Consider the following 14953-nt stretch of genomic DNA (forward strand, 5'->3'; position numbering starts at 1 on the left):
CTAATTCAGATTAGCACAGTTGGTTTTAAATTAATCTGGTTTATTTTAGTTCAGGACTCCATAGTCCAGGTGTAACTAATCCGTACTTAATCTGTGTTACAGAAAGCCATTTTTTAAGACACGATTAACTATTCTTGATTAAGGCCTACTCCTGGCTTAATTTAAACCCTGTCCGGGAAACCGCCCCTTAGCCCTTAGTCTTAGTCTATCACTTAGCCCTTAGTCTTACGTCTATCATTTAGCCCTTAGTCTTAGTCTATCATTTAGCCCTGAGCTTTGTTGCTTTTAACTCAAAAGTTTTTCAATCAAAACTGCTGAAATGAATGAAATGTCAATCCAGGACGAGTTATAGGACTGTGCAAGCATTAGGGGTGTTGATGGACTCGATCTACTCCATCTATGTTTTGATCATCGTTCTGAATCCCATCTGGATGTAGTCTTTGACAAAATTGCTATTTTCACGGCTTTTTGATCAGAATATTCTGGGGGCCATGACATTTTTTGAGAAAATGTTCAAAACTGCTGGCGGTGGCTGGCAAACCCAAACCACCTCCATATAACTGATGTTGCGTTACCCTTTTTTCAACAACTTCCTCAGCTTTGGTTAGCTTTGGAGGGTTAACGCAATTTCACTTTCGTTTCCCTCACCGGCTCCCTGCAGACTGGCTGTTGTAGCGTCTATTTCTGCTGTGTACTGGTGGGGTAATTCATACTCATATTGAGTGAAAATGTCGACATAAATTGAATCGCGATCTCTATATGACATCGTTTATCACCCAGCCCTAAATAGATGGATGCACACTCTTCTCACCTCGATACTGAAGTAACCCCGGTCCACATAGTCGCCCAGGAACAGGTATCGTGTCGTGGCTGGAGAGCCGCCCACCTCAAACAGCTTCATCAGGTCGAAAAACTGCCCATGAATGTCACCGCACACTGCATAAAGGAAAAGAAGGTGGCGGAGAAAGAGAGCGAGAGAGAGAGAGAGAGAGAGAGGAGAAAATATTGACTAGCTGAGCTGGATGCAAACAGACACAACTGTTTGTTTGCTCAATATACAGGATATACAAATGTTAATCCATGGGGGATTCATACAGCCATAGCTACTAAAATCATTCTGTAACCGCGTAATCCCTTAAAGGGATAGTTCACTTTGAAATTAATTTTTGGTATGTTTTAGCTTACCTCAAGGGCATCCAAGATGTAGGTGTCTTTTTTTCCGCAGTAGTTTCAATTTTGATATTTTTAGGTCAAACCGTTCTTGTCTGTCAATCATATAATGCAGGTCTATGGTCATTATCTCAAAGAGCATGCACAGAGTCCAAATTAAACAATTCCCCATCGTAAGTACACATTGATGGCCTAAGATACGAAACGAGCGGTTTGTGTGAGAAAACGAACAGTATTTATATCGTTTTTACCTCTTATACGCAGCCATGTCCTAGTGATCTGATCTGACGTGTACGCAGACTGGTGCATAGATATATACACTAGATGTCGCCTTAAAGACATTCGTTCCAATGAACTGCCGTAGACAAGGCGACATCTAGTGTATATATATCTATGCACCAGTCTGCGTACACGTCAGATCAGATCACTTGGACATGGCTGTGTATAAGAGGTAAAAACGATATAAATACTGTTCGTTTTCTCACACAAACCGCTCGTTTCGTGTCTTAGGCCATCAATGTGTACTTACGATGGGGAATTGTTTAATTTGGACGACGGGGAATTGTTTTAATTTGGACTCTGTGCATGCTGTTTGAGGTGGTGCCCATAGACCTGCATTATATGACTGACAGACAAGAACGGTTTGACCTAAAAATATCAAAATTGAAACTACTGCGGAAAAAAAGACACCTACATCTTGGATGCCCTTGAGGTAAGCTAAAACATACCAAAAATTTATTTCAAAGTGAACTATCCCTTTAATGTCAACATGTAGATTGCTCGAGTCATAATGAACTGATCGAATTGACAGGAAGCACAATCACAGCTGTGCACATATAGGGCCGTGAAACACCTAAGAGCCTATATCCAACATACTGTAGCTGGCCTGAAGATCTTTGTTGCTCCTTTTGCAACATAATTCTCTCTCTCTCTGAGAGTGAGAGAGGGAGAGAGAGAGAGAGAGCAACGCAAACTCCTGTTTCCATGGAGACATGAATTTGATGAGAATAAAGAATGAAATAAATGAGGAGTTTGCGTTGGCATGGAGATGCTGCCTAAGCGTTTGCCCCAGAGGCCTCTCAGCCTGTAGTGTGTGTAGGTGTGGCCACGGACACACACACACGTTTAAAACCCTCTTAGCTTCTTCGTCACATATCAATACCTACGAAGCCCACATTGCTGTCATGCGAAGATAGAGGTTCGTGGAATTATAGGCAAGTGTGTTTGTTCTGACTCTTGTGAGAATTTCAGTCAAACTCCGGCGCTTGAGGAATCTGGGTTTACAGCAAAAGTCCAGATTGTGTGATATGACCTAGTGTAAGTGCGTCACCATGCTTGAGACCTGTGAGAAACTGTGGAGCATGTCACTTCCTGTTTCTCCCACTTAATATACATCATGAAATCGCTTGACAAGCAGTTTTCTTTCCTTGTTAAAGGTACAATATGTAAGAATTTTGCATTAAAATATCCCAAAATCTCAAGGCCAGTGTTATATATTTTGTTAAGTTGATTACTTACAATATCCCAAATGTTTCCAACTATTTTTAAATCGTGAGAAAATTGCGATTTTAACCAAGGAAACGGGGTGTTAGAGCAGGGGGGAGCTGGGAGTCGCCAGTCAATTGCGTCATATCCGCGTCACCCTCGGTTTCCGCTCGTACTGCGTGGAGTCCTGGACAAATGCGGAAGTTGTAGTTGTAGCGTCTATCAAGCTACAAACTTTAGCTTGTTTCTTGCAGTCGTTATGGGACACAATTCTTCTTTACCGATTGCAGCTGGTTCTGTCGACAAAGCATGCTTAATTTTATATTTTCCAAATGTAGCATTCGGTAATAGTTATGTTTATGTAAGGAAAGTATTATTGCTTTAGATTTGTGTTTAGTTTATTGACATTGTTTATCACGTCTGGTGTTTATGGCCATGTAAATAAATATAGCATGTGTTATACATAAAGATGAATCAGTATTTTGGCAAATGATGTGGGCATGTTCGAATGTACTTTTACAACAATTGTTTAGAACATGTAAAACTGCGCAGCGTTATCACAACAATGAATTCAACAAATACAGTAACATCTATGAAGTATTAAACCTTACTTTTCATGCGGTTAATTCATTTTAATGAAATAATAGTGTGATGAGGTTTAAGAGTCAGGAAGGAAGAAGACGCGTCGTCGTGACTGGGACTCGTACTTTATTAAAATAAAGCAAAACAAACAAAAGCCGCGCACAACGCGCATTCACCGTGGCAACCGCGACGGCACAAAACAGTTCAAAAATGAGAGCTCGGATCCACCGGTTTTCTTCCTCTGCGTCCAATTTTCTCTCCAGTCTCTCTCTCGTTCCAGCGCGGCTTATAAGCGGTCTCTCCACGCCGATCACTGCAATAAGACACAGGTGCATTTGCACTTGACCTACTTGCTCGTCTATTTTCTCTCCCATCACAGACCGCGCCCCCCTCGCCACAAAAAGCATGTCATTAAACGCAACATTTATAAAAATAGAACTTAGCCTCATCATCCATGAACATGATTTTTCGATTCCCGTCTGACTGATTTACATCCACGGTGGAGTTTAAAACGACAGTTCCCATCATTCCACGCTCCTTCACATCGTCATCAAGCTACGCCGTTGTTGTTGTTTGGAATGTAGCGCCCTCTAGCGGCAAAAATTCTTGCATATTGTACCTTTAATGTACAAATCGGTTCAAAACCTTGGGGTCTCTTATGTCTATCAAGTCTCTTATGCTCATCAGACTGCATTTATCTGATCAAAAATACAGTAAAATGGTAAAACTGTAAGATTTAAAATATGATACTGTTTTCAATTTTAATAAAGCCTATATAATACATTTCTGTGATGCAAAATAAAATTTTCAGCATCATTACTCCTTTCTTTAGTGTCAAATGACATTTACATTTAAATGTCATGTCACATGATCCTGATTCTAAATTCTAATATGCTGATTTGCTGCTCAAGAAACATTTCTTATTATTATCAACGCTGAAAAAAACTAATATTTTTTTAATATTTTTTGCAGGATTCTTTGATGAATAGAAAGTTCAAAAAATCAGCATTTTTTTGAAATAAAAAATCTTTTGTAACATTTCTTTACTGTCAATTTTAATCAATTTAAAGCATCACAGCTGAATAAATGTAATAATTTCATAAAGACTGACACCAAACTTTTGAACAATAGAGCATGTCTTATTGGAACAGGAAGGCAATACATGCAACAGGGATGTGCAAAACTACATATTTTCAAATTCGACCAGTCATTGGGTTGCCTGAACGACTAGTTGACTAATCAGTCTTCAGGGATCCCTGTAAAACAGGCTGCTTCTTATGGGCTGTTTAGACACGTTCATATTCAATATTTTTGACTTGCTTTCCTAGAAGAGAGATGCTGTCAGCATGAAACAGAAATTACAATCATTTTTTCTGTGATTTTTAAGTGAAATTACTTCTGGAATGAGAATTGGTTGGATTGTTGTCGTCTGCTAATTGCTGCAATCTCATGGTGTGAGTGAAATGTTGCTGGAAGCAACAGAAAAGTTAAGTTAAACGGCACAACACTTGAATTTTTAATAACAAATAACGATGCAAAGGATAAATCATTTATAATAAACATTGTAATATTCCAATAGAAAAAGAATGATCAAATTTGATTTTGAGGTGACTTTAAAGGGATAGTTCACCCAAAAAGAAAAATTGTATAATCTTTTACTCATCTTCAAGTTGTTCCAAACATGTACGTGTTTCTTTCGTCTGCTGAACATCAAAGAAGATATTTTGAAGAATGCCGGTAACCAGACAGTTGACGTTAGCCATTTACTTCCATAGAATTATTTTTTCCCTATGGAAGTCAAGCTACCATCAACACTGAGAAAAAAAGATTAGTTGAATTTAATCCATTTTTTTTATCGTAAGTGGTTGCACACAATTGATTTTAGCTACATTTAAACAAATGCATTTAGTTGAACTTAATCAATTTTAGTTCAACTTAATGCATTTGTTTAAATGTAGCTAAAATCAATTGTGTGCAACCACTTACGATAATTTTTTTTTTATTAAATTCAACGAATCATTTTTTTCAGTGAACTATTTGATTACCAACATTCTTTAAAATATCTTCTTTTGTGTTCAACATTCATTCAGGTTTGGAACAACTTGAGGGTGAGTCAATTATGACAGAATTTTCATTTTTGGGTGAACTATCCCTTTAAATGATCATCATTTAGGAGTACACTAGCATACACAAAGCTCACAGATAAACTTGTGGGTATTTTAATCAACTCTACAGGCCTTCATCTACTCTCACTAATGTTTCCTTTCTGAACACACAAGCATTCATGTTTCAAGCTTAACAAAAATAGACTATCATGTTGTCCTCCTTTTCTTAAAATGCTAAATCACAAGCATTCTGTCAGGCTCTACCCAAACAGCTCCTTTACTTCCAGATCAATGCACAAATCAATAGATCCATTCTCAAGCCAAACCACTTATTTAGCCTTAAATGTCTCAGGGGAAGCCGCTTAAATTAAGATTCCTCATGTCAAATGAATTAGCGGACTTATCTGTCCTAAATCACACAGCAGCCGCAAGCAGTCCACCGAGTCTGACATACATCCAAAATGGGCCATTAACATGAACCATTAACACACACTATAGAGCAAAAGCCCTAGAAGTAATCAAGCACCGCAGCGTAGAGAGGAAAAAACGAAAGCCTCTAGAGGAAATGATGTGGAGAATGGCTAAAGGGACCGTTTTCTCGAAGGCCGGGGTCACAGGGGCTGCAGTTAGCGCTGTTTCTCTCACTTTGTTTCCTCCCGGAGCAGGACTGAATGACAGGGAGGTGACAAGTTGAACTCTCTCGCTTATCTGTGCTCGCTCGCTCCTCCACCGACTAGTAAAGAGATTCTTCCGCCCCCTTGTATTCAGCCTTCTCACGCTGTGCTTATTTCCCTTCTCTCACCCTGCCTCCTCTACTGCACCCGAGCCATCGATAAAAACGCAGATGCATTGTGGGACACCATCTGATTTCACCTCATATGAGGCTCAAGATCTAAAAAAGATGTTACAAATCGAGTCATTAAAAACACATTCATTTCATCCACACTGCTTTTGTTATGCGCGTGTTAGACGGGTCTCGCAGGAGTTTAGGGTTCACCGTGTATCCCCAGGTGGGCTCTCTCTCCCCCTGGGCGCCTGGTTTACTCCCGACGACTTCAAACCTGCTCATGTGGCAGAGCTCTGCCGCCGTATGAAATTCCTGTTGTTAAAGTCTTTGTAGATATGGATACTAGGTTTATATAATCCAAAACGGTGGGGGGGTGGGGTGGTGGGAAATGCAGATATGCCCAGTCACGTTGCAGCATCAGAGCTGCATAATGCATAGGCAAATCAGATGCGCCCTGGCTGTGTTAGTAAGTGGCGTTTACTGTATATAAATGAGCGGATCCTGCATATTGAGACATTACATTATGCATGAAGAGGTATATGAATTGTGCATGGAAATGATCCCGGGTCCCGGTGTTAAGTGCTTCTGTTTAAACGAATCGGCTGGTTCGCGGAGCTGATTTTAACTGTGCTTCGGGAGAAAGAGGTATTAAATGTGAAATTAACATGCCTGTTCACATTCCCGTGTGGGTCACATGCCACCCGAGCACACGAGGAGAATGTTGATGGAATCCCATGTGTGTCACAGTGATCTTTCTCTCTGTGCTCCTCCTTTACTCCTGATATCTGATCCATCCAACAGATCACACCTCTCATTCCTGTTATCTGTTCATCTCCTCTTTTCTCCTCTCTTATCTTGTTCTTCTCTTCTCTCCTCTCTCATATCATCTCATTGATTCATCTCCCCTGTTCTCCTCTTTTGTCCTCTATTCACCTCCTCTCCTCTGTTCTTCTTCCTCCTCTTTTCTCCTCTCATCTGTTCATCTCCTTTCCTCCCTTAATTTGTTCGACTGCTCTCGTCTTTCTTCTCTCCTTGCTCACCATCTGTTCATTCCCCTTCTTCTTTTCTCTCCATCTCTCCTCTCATTCAGAATCTATTTTTTCTCCTCTTCTCCTCCTCTACTGTAAACTGCTTATCTCACTTCCCTTCCATCTCCCATCTCAAATCATCATCTCATGTGTTCTTCATCTCCTCCTTTCTCTCCTTTCTTTTTATTTTGTAACCGCTCCTCTCCTGGAGATGAACAGGATCACATCTATTCACCCCCCTTTCTTTCACCTCTTCTCCATGTACCTCTATTCATCTCCTTTCCTTAGTTCCTCTCTCTCTCCTCTCAGTTCATCTCTACTTTTCTCCTCTCCATCTGCTCCTTGTGTCTCATATATGTTCATCTCCTTTCCTCTTTTCATTTGTTCGACTACTCTCATCTTTCTCCTTTCATCCACTCCTATTTTCTTTTCTCTCATATCCTCTCATCTGACCATTTCCTCTACTCTTTTTTCTCCTTCTGTCATTTCTTCATCTCCCTTCCTCTCTTTTCCCCGCTTATATTATCTGCTTCTCTCCTTTCCTCTGTTCATCTTATTCTCCCATCTTCTCCTATTCACTCTCATCTTCACCTCTTATACTCTCATATGTCCATTTCCTCTCCTCCTTTCTCATTTGTATCTCTTCTTTCATCTCCTTGTCCTCCCATATGTTAATTCCCTTCTTCACTCCTTATCGCCTCTCATCTGCTTATCTCCTCTCCGTTCTATCTCTCCCTCTCATCTGCTCCTTTTTCTCCAATCTGTTCATCTCCTCTCCTCACACCATCTCATTTCAGTTCCTTTCCTCCCCACCTCTCCTCTCGTCTGTTCGTCTCTTCTCTCATCTACCCTCTCACCTGCTCCTCTTATTCTCCCATATGTTCTCTTTCCTCCTCTCTGCATAACTCCTCTCCTCTCTCTTCTATTCATATCCTCTCTTCTCCTCATCCTCTGCTCTCCATTATGTAAGCTGGACTTAATGAGCGAGCAGCACGCAGCACAAATCATTCTCAACATAAGCGAATGGGCCTGAACCAGTGCCCTGCGTGTGTGTGTGTGTGTGTGTGTGTGCATCTGTGTGATTGTGTAAGCAGTCTTGATTAACAATAGCATGAGGTGATGGCCATACAGCTGGGTGAAGGTAGTGACAAACGGCAGCAGATATGTCTTTGTTTGCCATTATGTTGCATCACAAAGGAAGCGGATCTACTGACAATGACGGTTCCTCTCGTACACTGTGCCTCCTGCATATTTCATATCCCTTTGATATTAATAATAGACAATCGGCAGGCATAAACTTCACTTGGCCTAATTTTGGCTGATCTGGGCAAATATTCTGAGCTCAGGGACAGACATCAATCAAGCACGCACACACACACACACACTGAACTCTAAATGGTGATAATTGTAAGTATCTCTCTTTATGTGTGGCAGTGACTGTGCAGTGCTGAGTGAGTGTGTGTGTGTGTGTGTGGGGGGAGATGCTTATTCTCACATCACCCACTGCAGGCACACAGGGTGCAAGCAGAACTGGATGATGGGAAGAGATTTAGAGAAATAGAGAGAATATTGAGCTGTTAGATGCAGATGACTCAGAGGTGTAGGTGTGTTCTGCAGCAGAGAACCACTCTCTCTCTCTCTTTATCTCTCTCTCTCGCTCTGTAGGTCGCTCTGATCAACTGATGGATTTTAACAGCTGCACTGTACCAGACAAATCTAAGTGCACCGTGGAATTGAACTCTTCCTGTGAGACTGCGACTGAACCGGAGTGAACTCAAATGCTTTGTGCCTTTAAACACAGCAGTGAGCGACTCCTGATGCACCGAACCTTGTGACCGTGTGACTTTTTCAGCTGCCAAAAACAGCCTTTGTTTCAGGGATTTTAACACAAGTTGTCTCAATTTTACAGCCCTCCCACACAGCAAAACAATCGTTTTTTAATCAGTATTTCTTTTGTCTTGTTTTCCAAAATCTTAAAAAGATACTTTTATTGTTTTAATTAAAATATATAAATAATAATAATAATAATACATATAAAAAATAATGTCTTTATTACACATATTGCAAACATTAGGAATAAATCGGACAAAATCAAGTGAGATTTATGCTTAAACCAAGAGAAAAAAGATATGCCGACAGGATAAGAAAATAATAAATTGAATTCCCCATATATTCTAGTAACTTTAAAATGTTGCTTCTTTGTCTTTTTTTCCTGTGTAAATTGCAACGTAGCAGTTATTAAAAATTAAATAAACAAAAAAGGCACTAAAACAGCATTAAAAATACTGCAATTTCACCCGTGTGAAGGAGATTTGGGTGAGCAGAATCACATTACAAAGAAAAATTAATCAAGCTATGTCCATTATCTCTGCCTATTTTTATTTATTTATTTATTTTGCTGCAGTTACACAAGGACCTATTTCTTTCAGGAGTAAGCGGCTCATACGCGGATGAGACAGCGAAAATCACGGCTGACACACTCCTGCAGATGGACGCGGGTATCAAGTACTCAACTCTATTGATTATCCAGACACTGGTCAAAGAGTAAAAGCGCTTCGCATTAAGAGACGCACTGCTCAGACGAGCCATTGAATAGATACAGACATGCTTTATGTGGTACGTACATTACCCTAGTTTTAATTTAAAACTATTTTCCCTCTATTCTCACCTCACAGTTGATGCGATGACAGGTAAGGAGGGAATTAAAATACCTGAGGAAACGCACACATACACACATTCACAAGCATAAAAGTGATCAAACTTTAAAGTGACAGCTCCCTTCACAGGTAAACTTCATACGGAAACACCTTAAGCGCTTGTTCGCTTTGCCGCCATATGTTTTTGTTTTCTCCGCTCTTGTTCATTCTTTGAACTTCCAGTCGGGTGCTTTGGAGTTTATTTTTGTATTTGAGGTCAGGATTGTGCATTCTCTCTCAAACTCTTTAGTCCTGTTTGCTGACGGTATCAAAGCAGGTTGTCACTGATATACAGTTAACACATGCAGACGGCGTCAGATAACAAACTGCATTATGTACACACAGATGCTAATGCACAGACGCTCTTTATCGACTAATGTCTGAAAATATATCCACACGGCTGCAAAACACTGCACACATAGTCACTTAAAGACACGTCAAATGAAACCATAGCACTTTGTAGCAAACATTACCCTTTAAATTGTACATGAAGTGAATCTACCACAATAGACCAAAAGAAGCAGGGAGTACCTGTGACAGGTGCCTCTATGTCCAGCATGGTCTTTTCTTGGCGTAAGATGGAGGCCCCTTCGTTTATGATTCGGAGGGCCACGTTCTCTTCCACCCTGCCTTCTTTAGTGAGGTGGGCTTTCAGGAGATCCACCCTTGGTTTCCCCTCACAGTCAAACACCTCCTTCGTGGTGAGGCGGTGACTCAGGGGGAAGGGAACGGCTGAGGGGAGCACAAACAGAAAGAATACATCAGAACTTGAATGTCACAGTCACCTTTAATGAATCAGTTATGTTGCACAAAAGCATCACTTTTCAGTGGGGATATATTTTGTAACTAACTAACTACATCATGTTATAATTTAAATACTTTCTGAGACCATACCAGCTGTTTATTGAATACAGGTTTAAGGATTTGTTTGTTAAATCAAAATGGCTACCCAAAAACATCAGTGGTGTGCAAAACTAAGCTACTCTTAAAGTCCCCCTGTAGTCAATAATTGTATCCCTTAAAACTCATCTTTGATCACCAAAATGACATATTTAAAAGGTTTTTCCTTGAGAAAAAAATCTGCATGCCTTAAAATAGCTTGAATGTAACTCTACACCCTTGCCTCATTTAGTAGGCTATACACGGTTCTATTAATATGCAAATTAGCCCCGCCTCCACTCACTCACACCAGCTCAGAGATCCACTCGTTGACGATCACAAGTTGACGTGATTGGTTACAAGGTAGTTTGTGACATCATAAACTAACTACCTTAGTAGTTAAAATACTCAGCAATTGTGAAAATACTCTGAAAAAAATACTCAGCAATTGTGTTGACTTTTGAATTTGTACATATTAAAAACATTAAACATTAAAAACTTGATTTTCACCACAGGTGGACTTTAAAAAGTTTGGGGTTGATATTTTTTTTTAAAGAAGTGTCTTATGCTTACCAAGGCATTTATTATATATAGAGTATAAAAACAAACTATTGTGAAACATAAAAAATATTATAATACATTTTTCTAATGTAATTTATTCCTGTGATGACAAAACTGAATTTTCAGCAGCCTTTCAGCAGTGTTAAAATATTATCATTGAGATGCAAATATAGTTTTTAATTCATATTTTTAATTCATTTTTATTTTTACATGTTTCATATTTCTTTTAATTTTAGTTAAAGTTTTAGTAATTTTGTTCCGTGTTTTTGTCACTTTTATTAGTTTGTTTTAAATGTCTATATATTTTTGAAAGATTTAGTTATTTTAGTACACCGAGTTGAACTAAATCAAAATGAGATTTTTTTGGGAAACTAAAATATTTTATTTTAAAATAATATATCATTTCAAATTATATTAAATTGTGTTATTTCAAGTAACGAAAGTGTTTATGGTTTTAGTTTTGGGTGACCAACTAGAACCAGCTGCCAAATCTGCATGTGGAAATATTTTACCCTCACGCAAAATTCCCAATTGCGTGGATTTTGGTGGTTACTTGATTTTGCAGAACAATGCAACTGAAACTTGCAGAACAATGATGAGTGTGAACACACCTTAATGTTTCATATGTCAGCTATAACGCAAGATATCTGTACAAGACATCCAGGAACTCCATTAATACGTTCTGCTAGTAAGATAGCCTTTAGCATGTGAAGCATAAACACATTTTGAGGTAGTTATCACTCATGGAAAGCACCAGCGGCAATGTTCACACAGATATTCTGCGCCTCGCTGCTATCCATTGACAACAAATATATGGATATTCATTTTAAATGCACTGACGTACAACTCAACTCAACTCAAATGTACAAAGTTTCTCAATGCAACTCAAAAGGATTGAAACTGTTTAAATTATTTTCAAACATTTGTAATAGTAATGTTTCGGTTTACATTTCAGTTTTGACTTGGAAATGAACAAACACTTGATCTCCAGATCAATAACTCACATCAACATTGTCAGAAAAGTGAATGATTATGTAAAATTATTTCTACATAAGGTAATTAATATTCATGAGTTAAGCACCATCTCATGAAATCTTTTAGTTAACTATAATAACTATATAGAAACATTTATTATTATTATCAATGTTGAAAACAGTTGTGCTGCTTCAAATTTTTGTGGAAACTGTAACATATTTTCAGGATTCTTTGACAAACAGAAAGTTCAAAAGAACAGCATTTATCTGAAATAGAAATCTTTTGTAACTATAAAATCCTTTACTATCATTTTTGATCAATTTAATGCATCCTTGCTGAATAAAAGTATTAATTTCATCAAAATAAATCGTACTGACCTTACTTTTGAACAATAATGTACATATTTTCCAAAGGCAACTACTTAGTGGCTTGTCTAAAAGGCTATTTGATCCCGATGAGACGCGTTTCTTAGAGGATGTTCAGCAACAGCTGGATAGAGTACAGTTAACATGCTAAATAAAGCACCACCACTAAAAAATACTAAACTATAACATATCAAATTACTAGTTATTTCAAATGTATAGTTATTTCAAATAACTAGACCTCACTTATTTTTTAGATAAGTGACCAGTATGATTTGACCACAGTGACCCATATTAAATTGCTCTGTCAACTTAACTCCTCACAAAACTGTTTTTCTTTAACCAATGGCTGCCTAACATCATCATTTGTTCATTGAGCTCAGCTCACTTACAGCAAAGCAAAATTGGCCTCATATCACAAAAACAAAGCCGGAACTGCTATGAGTTAGTTGACTGACAAGCTGCTTATTAAAGCTTCCAAAGAGCCGGATCTGAATAATTGATAAAGGTGCAGCGGACGACGTACCGATCCTCAGCTGCGTGAAAATTCAATTCAGAAATTAGACAGAGAAAACAATATCTGCACCAAAAATTGGGGCAAATGCAGTCTCTTTCCGTTATGACTCACTAATGTGTACACTGATAATGTGGGACTTGGCTTCAACAAAGCATTGGCATGGTGAATTATTTACGCGCGTGCTAGCGAAGATTCGCCCGCACTGTACAGAAATAATTATGGAGTGTAGTTACAGTGCCATTGAGAAGAAATGCTAAAACATTGTTCAGATACAAGATGACATAGTCTCTCAGAGCAGGATTTCAGAACAAGACTTCTGAGATATGGGCAATTCTGTAAGCAAAACATGCATCTTGTATTGCTGAGTAGAGGCTAGCAACATCACACACAGCTCAGAGAGAGAGAGAGAAATACAGTAGGGGAACTGGGGAGGGAAGCTCAGGGCAGAGACTCAACGTGATCAACACAAAGCTAAATAATTCATGTTTGACTTGAGGGGGAAAAATGAGAAATCTCATGTTCCTGCTGCTGGGATAATGAGACTAGGCCTTGCATAGGATTTAAACAGCGGTAAGGAAACAGCCCATTCGATAAAGTGTGTGTGGGTGCACTGTGTTACTTCTGCATATTCGCACATGCTTGGTTTCCTTGGTCCTCTGTTTGTTAACAAATCTAAAGACTCTGTCACATTTAGATTAATTTTCAAGGAGAAGAAAGGTTCATTGTCTATTGTCAATAGTATAGACCAATTATAGGTTTGTAAACATCCGGGATGCGCGCGCATCGTGGTTGCAGAAAGACCCGTTTAACAGCTGATCATTACACAGATACGGATAAGAATAATACTAATAGCTCGATTTAAAACATTTTTTTATATATATTTGAGTTTATATTTAGTTTTCGGAATGTTCTCTGCGTATTTTTTTTTCCACTTTTGGTCCCGACATGCGCAGAAGAACCTGCGTGACGCCGTGTGACGTAGGGTGATAATTCCCCTATAACGATGTAATAAGCACGCCACGGCTCACACACAGAAGTCAAACCAATCAGCTTTCTATTGGTCAACGTGGTGACCAACTAGAACCAGCTGCCAAATCTGCATGGGGAAATATTTTACCCTCACGCAAAATTCCCAGTTGCGTGGATTTTGGTGGTTACTGGATTTTGCTTGTGAAAACTTGCAGAACAATGATGAATGTGAATACACCTTAATGTTTCATATGTCAGCTATAACGCAAGATATCTGTGCAAGACATCCAGGAACTCCATTAATACGTTCTGCTAGTAAGATAGCCTTTAGCATGTGAAGCATAAACACATTTTGAGGTAGTTATCACTCATGGAAAGCACCAGCGGCAATGTTCACACAGATATTCTGCGCCTCGCTGCTATCCATTGACAACAAATATATGGATATTCATTTTAAATGCACTGACGTACAACTCAACTCAACTCAAATGTACAAAGTTTCTCAATGCAACTCAAAAGGATTGAAATTGTTTAAATTATTTTCAAACATTTGTAATAGTAATGTTTCGGTTTACATTTCAGTTTTGACTTGGAAATGAACAAACACTTGATCTCCAGATCAATAACTCACATTAACATTATCAGAAAAGTGAATGATTATGTTAATTTCTACATAAGGTAATTAATATTCATGAGTTAAGCCACCACCATCTCGTGAAATCGTGCTTGATGCAGTCTATTTAAAACTTGAATGAATGAATGATTTCAATGACAATAAGAATAAATACTTCACTTGTTTCATTACTTGATGAATCAGTGTTTTTTTAACAAATCTCT

At 38.7% G+C, this 14953-nt stretch overlaps 1 protein-coding gene across 2 annotated transcripts in view; it reads right to left on the reverse strand.

Annotated features, from left to right (window-relative positions):
* The window catches only part of ppp3ca (protein phosphatase 3, catalytic subunit, alpha isozyme), a 59050-nt gene that overhangs the window by 24106 nt on the left and 19991 nt on the right, over positions 1–14953 (reverse strand). For both annotated transcript variants that reach the window (XM_082141044.1, XM_082141043.1), the window contains exons 2-3: positions 10385–10585; positions 812–936 (exon numbers count right to left, since the gene is read on the reverse strand). In XM_082141044.1, the coding sequence (XP_081997170.1) occupies positions 812–936; positions 10385–10585 (326 nt within the window). The remainder of the gene's footprint in view (positions 1–811; positions 937–10384; positions 10586–14953) is intronic.

The sequence above is a fragment of the Leuciscus leuciscus genome, assembly GCF_965113295.1.
Source record: "Leuciscus leuciscus genome assembly, chromosome: 16".
NCBI lineage: Eukaryota > Metazoa > Chordata > Actinopteri > Cypriniformes > Leuciscidae > Leuciscus > Leuciscus leuciscus.